Source organism: Pterocles gutturalis, unplaced genomic scaffold, assembly GCF_000699245.1.
Source record: "Pterocles gutturalis isolate BGI_N339 unplaced genomic scaffold, ASM69924v1 scaffold2694, whole genome shotgun sequence".
NCBI classification, from domain to species: Eukaryota; Metazoa; Chordata; class Aves; order Pterocliformes; family Pteroclidae; genus Pterocles; species Pterocles gutturalis.
The window spans coordinates 43,625-50,110 of record NW_010132967.1 but is presented as its reverse complement, the minus strand read 5'-3'; the positions used below and the strand labels follow the sequence as shown (position 1 = coordinate 50,110).

Below are 6,486 nucleotides of genomic sequence, written 5' to 3'. Positions count from 1 at the left end.
CAGCAGGTCAGAGGGAGAGAGAGAACGCAATGCAAGACAGATGGGGTGGTAGCAAAGAAACCAAGCTTACATTTTAGACTCCACTAGAAATCGCCTCTGCTGGCTGAGACCTTCTGCTTCAGGAAGTTTCCTGATCAATAGTGAAATGTGGGATCATTTTAGTGTCAGTGGTTTCCAGTATAAAACTGTGTGACATTTACACAGATTTCTTTATACCCGTACCAAACAGGAGTACACATTTAAGACTAATCCCACTATATGTTTGCAGTACTGCTTAGAGAAATGTTGGGAATTATGGATGACCAGGAGAAGGAGAGAAAAAGATCACCCAGGAGACCTTTGCAATTATATACTTTGCATAGTTAATAAAAAGTTGTAGAAACAGACCAAGACTTATGTTATAGATTCATAGATTTTGTCTAATGTGTCATTATTACAGGTTAAGACAGAATGCTCCATTGTTAAGATCACTAAGAACTTCTCATACTCTCTCTCAGTACATTCAGTTTATTCAATCCATTCAGTGTGCCTATAATTTACATGTTGCAAATTCCTGGTTCTTTTCTCCTGTCCAGCTTGGCAAAGAAAGCTTCTTAATCACAAAAGATTAATGAGTTAGAGTATGTTCAATTCAAGCCTCATAGCCGAAGACGACTATGTGTGGAATCAAAAGCATCTTTGATAAAAAGGTCCACCACCACAAAAAGAACCTGTTAAGATTGAAATCCATGGAGTATGTAACAATTTGAAAAGGTGGGATTTCACAATATGAAAGAAGAGAGATTAATGCTCTAGAAGCTCCAGTCTCTACTCACTTTGATTTACTTTACAACATAAGAAAGCCAATGAGAATAACCTAGATATAAATATGTATTATATACAGTATTGGAGTACTAGCCCAGATAAACTGCCTTCTGAATTTTAAGTGTTTAAAAAAAAAAAAGTGTTCCTTCAACAGTTCAAGGTAAGTCATCAACATAAATATAAGAGAAGGTGTTTTCACACAAGTCAGCGCACTGTGTGTGTTAAATGTAACTCCATTAAAAACACCACATTTTGTATTATGTAAGAGAGGCCTTTTTTAAAGTTTTGTTTTTCTGGACAGAATAATTTTAAATAGCACTTTGCACTCCAAACAATTATTTTTCTTAAATTCAAAAGTAAACTTTATTTCAATCAGCAGAAACTCAGTGTCAATATTATGCTACTTGCTGATACATGGTCTAAAGATACTCTGTTTGCATGAGAAAAGGAAATCTGCTTTAACTTTATGACCTTGACCAAGGGAGAATTTATTTTCTTCTCCTAAATAAAAGCTATTTTTACTGTACAGTAAGATAATGCATTGTTTTACCCTTCTTAGTAAAGCTGTTCTACTGATTTTATTTAGCTTTTCTAGTCCATTCCATTCCTCTCTTTTTATACATGTTCTTAAAAAAAATATTTATTGTCAACAAGATGTAGAATGATTGAGCAACTTAATTAGAGATCTCATATAGTGCAGTGTTCAGTAATTATCGAAATATAACAAGAATTTTAAAGGCTGCCACTGAAACTAAGCTTCTTGTCATTAAAAAATTAATGTCTAACAACTTGCCTATTTACATGCCAGTAGTGGTCCAAGCCCTCTGGCTGATACGGAAATGCATGTAGCAGCAAAATTCCTATGGGTACCTTTCCATTCAGAAGCAGCAGCTATAACCAGATAAAGATATCAAGACTGTGTATTTTTGCTAAAACACTACTACTGATTACAGTTCAGAAGTAGATTCATGATAATTCCAAGCCAAACTTACCTGAAAGTTTAAAAATGCAGAACAGTGTTCAAGGATTCTGAGCAAGTTAATTGAGCACTGAATTTCCACATTTTGATGCGTCAGGAAAAAATCTTGTTCTTTGAAGCAGTAACGCTTGGGGTAAGAATATTTAATTGACCTTGCAATGTTCAGCCAGTGTAGAGAACATAATTACAGATTATGCCAACACAATGAATAAACATCACTGTAGAACACATTTCTAGGAAGCCACTGATGGCAAAATCCAGAAAAAAATATGCATGATAAAATGAAAAAAATATTCTGGGTATAAGCTAATTCAGGGGGGAAAAAATAAAAAATTGTTTTCCCCAGTACGAGTACCCAAGACACCCCTCTTCTATGTATTCTCCTTAATTCCTGCATGAGCTGCTGGAAAACTTCTAAAGGAATGTTTGCTTCTCCTCACATATAGGTGGATGAGGAACCAGTGGGTAAGAAATGTCTGTATAAATAGAAAGAAGATAAAATCTTTTCTCTGCTAACCCACAGAAATAGTAGCCAGGGTACTGCTAATAGGGGTAGTAATTTGCTTTAGTGTATGTTCACTGTGATCAAACCAGGGAGCAAGTGCACAGTTCAGAGAGTTAAACATTCACAGTCCTGCAATTAAAGAACAAGTAAATATATCCAATTTTGTTTATATTTTACTGTTACAATCTGATATATTAAAAACCCTGTCAATACATACTGAGTCCTTTTAAGGAATCATTATGTGCAAATTGACTTAGAACCTGTGCTGGTGCTCAACAGCACTATTAAAATTAACTTCCTGGCTCCTCCGATGCCCCTACAACCTTCCCTTTTTTCTTTAAAGCCCCTGTGTCTGTGCTAGTGCAGAACTTTAGTAGTTTGCTTAGACTTAACCCCTAGCAAAGGATTCATCAATAACAATACAGAAATAACTTTCCAAATACATACTTGCAATAAGATTTTTTGAGGTTCACGTGCAAACAAAGTCTGACGAAACCACCAACTTCTTCATTTTTGGATACAACCACACCTAATGACAAGCAGAATAGAAGGTTCCAAATGAAAGGGGTTATTGTACTGGGGCACTTTACATAGACATTTACAATTACTAGGTACTCTTGTGGCAAAATCACTTACTAGTCTGTAACTGATTCCCACTTAAATGTGAAATAGATGTCAGAAATTTCTGAGAGAAAATGCCACTCACCTTCTTTTGCTGTCTGTTTCTCTTGATCTATTGGGAAGCCAAGTGGGCTAACCTACTAATTATTATTTCAGGTCAAACCACTAATAATTCAGTGGGTGAGATATCTATACAGGTGGATGTCTCTACTCATCCTGGAACTGGTGAACATAAAGTCACTGTAAAAGGTAAGTTTTAAATAGCTAATTTTTAAAAGAAAGTAAAGAGAAAGTCCAAAACCTCCAAGCACTACATCCTAAGGAAAGCACACCAATAATGAAATAAAAAATGTTAAGTATGACAGTACTTGTAAAGCTATGAGTAAGCTTCAGGTGATTAGGATCATACTTCTTCCTTGCTCAACCATAAGCAGAAGTGAAGATTATGCAGGTAAGTACTGTCTATGCCTCTCTGTGTAGACAGTTAAAATTTCTTATAAGTAGTTAATAGCATTGTAAATCCAAATGTGCCAAGTTACACTTCTGAAGTTGTTGCATTAAATTTTCTAAAAGGTGTAGCAAAGCTGGGTGTGAATGACCACACCAAGATCTAAAATGTTCCATTTTTAACAAAATGCCTTTGTTCTGCACAACCTGAATTCCAGAGGAAATCCAGTATCATTTGCATTAGTATAAGCTGATTTTTTAATTATAGTAAAGGTAAAAGACAAAAGAGCTGTTAATGTAAAGCATTTGCAAAATATATGTTTATATTTGCTCCTGTTGTGACTGAAAGTAGTCATCTTACAGAGAACAGGCAAAGCTGCTCCTTGGCTTGCAAAGTATTGGTATCCTGTAGGAAAGCTCTCAGGTTTCACTGGCTATACAAAGTCATACTGGATAATTAAATGCAGCGCTTCAAATGGAACTTTATTTAACTTATTTCTTTTATTCTCTATAGTTGTAGCAATTAATAACCTAAACTGGCAAACAACAGCTATGTTCCGGCCATTTGTGGAAGTTTGCATATTAGGTCCTAACCTAAGTGACAAGAAAAGAAAACATGGAACCAAGACAAAGAGCAACACCTGGTCACCAAAATACAATGAAACTTTCCAATTGTAAGTCTTTTTGTCTGTTAATTGCATGTTTTATGAAAATTTTGTTAGAATTTCTTGCAGTTAAACCAGTAAGAAGGTAAAAAAACATCTTAAGGCCACTATACACATCGGAGTCCATAGATGTAGACACCACTTCAAAATTATTTAGTAATTTGTGTCTTTGTTTCATATGAAGATGAATGACAACCACTAAGTTTTCAGTCTTACAAAAGCTGGTTAAAATGGACAATTAATGTCCCTACACAGTAATAACTGTTTACACACGTAGGAATCTATTTGCCTCAGTAGCTATCTGGACTGAAGCACTAATTATTACTGCTAGGTATCAAGGCTGTTATGACTGTTGATATATCTAAATAAGTAAAGAGTTGTGCATGTGTTAATGGTATTATTTATCTCTATTATTTAATCCTTAAAGTGATAGGAAACTTTCACCTGACCTGGAGTTTTAAATTTAGTACTTCTCAAAGCACCTCTCGCCTGTTTACTCCTCCTCCACCTTCATAATAAAGACCAGGTCAGTTTTCCTCCCCTCACGCCCCACCCCAGCTTTCTCAGTGTCACAAAGCTGCTTTTGAGGCTTGCTGCCAGTGATTGTCTTTATTGTTTGCAGCTGATTTAAAGATGTGGTTATGATAGTTGTGGAAGTAGTTGAACACTTTAGGTACTTCCTAGAGAAATGAACAGATTATTTTACATATTGAGGGAATGACGAATCCTCTGTTTCTGTTCAGGTCAGTGGGAAGAGAGGCCACATCATCAGTACTATCTGAAAGGTTAACTGTGTAGAAGGTCTAAGAATAAATAGTATTCTGTTGCAACAAAATGGAACTACAAAAATTAAACTACCACTAACACTTTAATTTTTACAAGGTTTCTAAAGTACCTTCCTTCCTTAGGGGAATTAAACTTAGCTCCTTGTTCTAAATTCCTATTTTTAATCCATGCAGCATCTTGAGTAACGAAGATAAGCCAGGAGCCTACGAACTTCACCTCTCAGTGAAAGATTACTGCTTTGCTAGGGAAGATCGCATTATAGGAATGACAGTTATTCAGCTGCAAAACATAGCAGAGAAAGGTAGCTGTGCATCTTGGTACCCCTTGTTGAGAAACATCTCTGTAGATGAAACTGGGTTAACCATTCTTAGAATACTTTCTCAGAGGACCAATGACGAAGTTGCTAAAGAATTTGTAAGGCTTAAATCAGAAACAAGATCTCCTGAAGAAACAGCCTAAAATATCCAAGTAATGCAAGATTGTCACCGCCAAGAACATAGATACAACGCTGTTGTCCGAATAGTGCATGCATGTGCAAATCTGTGGGAATGTTTAACTAACTGTTTTCAGTGTTTGCCAGTACTTATATTTGCAAAGTATGTCATGGAGCTGTATATCTTTTATACATATTTTGGTCTTTGGTAAAGTAATTGTTCCAATGAAGTGCCAAAACTAAGAGTAAATGTTTCATCGTATCTTTTTAAATGTTGATTTCACTTCCTCACAATTCCTTTATTTTTTAACATTTATTAATAAATAATTAGCTTTTTTAATTAATTAATAGGTTGTTCTCTGTTAAACTACTGTGTTGCTTATTCTAAATTAAGTTACCTCCCTGTCTCTTATTTTAAAAAAGATATAGCTAGTTTTCTTCAGACTATCATTTTATGCAAGCCTCATCTTAGGTATCTTACTAATAACTTTTTCTATCATTACTACAGATGCAGTTACTTATAGAAAGTGTTTGTAATTTTATAATTACCAATATAAAGTAATGATTTTTGCATAAAAACTGAAAAAGGATGGAAATATTTTATGCTAATCTTTTTCCAGCCTTTCATAAATATCACTGTGAAGAAATGCTATTAAAGCAAGTTCTCAAGAAGCTGTGCTTATCTGAGTTTGTTACTGATGTTTGATATCTTGAGATAACTTTGTTCTTCAAAACTGCCAAGGTAATATCATATTTGTATTAAAAGAGTAAGTCAGTATCTGTAGAACAAGACTGCCATAAAGTACAGTATATGTGCTTTTGAAAATCATTTTTTTAAATGATATGGTACTGTACAAGGGTTAGTAGTCTGGAATATGTAATACCGGTTTGTGGTTTGTTTCTAGAAATTGTTTATGAAAAGAAAAGATGCTGTTAGCATTTTCACTCAGAGTTATTAATGTTGCTTTACATACTTAGCTGTAACATCAGTTAAGTGCTTTATTTCTTTATTTTTTTTAGAAAAGTTCAAGTTTGTACTTATGCAACATTACTATGTATTGCACTAAAGCAAACTCAGTGTCCTGTAAATATATTTGGTGAGAAATTGTAAAATAAAGTATGAAGAAACTGCTTTCTAGTTTTGACATTTGATATTTTTTATGTACCTATAGGATTTATGTGCATGGGAAGCCCATGCAGTGCACTTACACTATAGCTTTATAATATATCAAAGTAGGATTTCCAG

At 34.5% G+C, this 6,486-nt stretch overlaps 1 protein-coding gene across 1 annotated transcript in view; it reads left to right on the top strand.

The window, feature by feature from the left end:
- Nucleotides 1-5,643, top strand: part of LOC104467313 (protein unc-13 homolog C-like) — a gene marked incomplete at its 5' end in the record, with an annotated part of 137,902 nt that extends 132,259 nt beyond the window's left edge. Inside the window, 3 exons of the mRNA XM_010081047.1 lie at nt 3,066-3,158; nt 3,871-4,030; nt 4,981-5,643. Coding sequence (XP_010079349.1) covers nt 3,066-3,158; nt 3,871-4,030; nt 4,981-5,266 — 539 coding nt within the window. The remainder of the gene's footprint in view (nt 1-3,065; nt 3,159-3,870; nt 4,031-4,980) is intronic.
- Between the last annotated feature and the right edge of the window lie 843 nt (nt 5,644-6,486).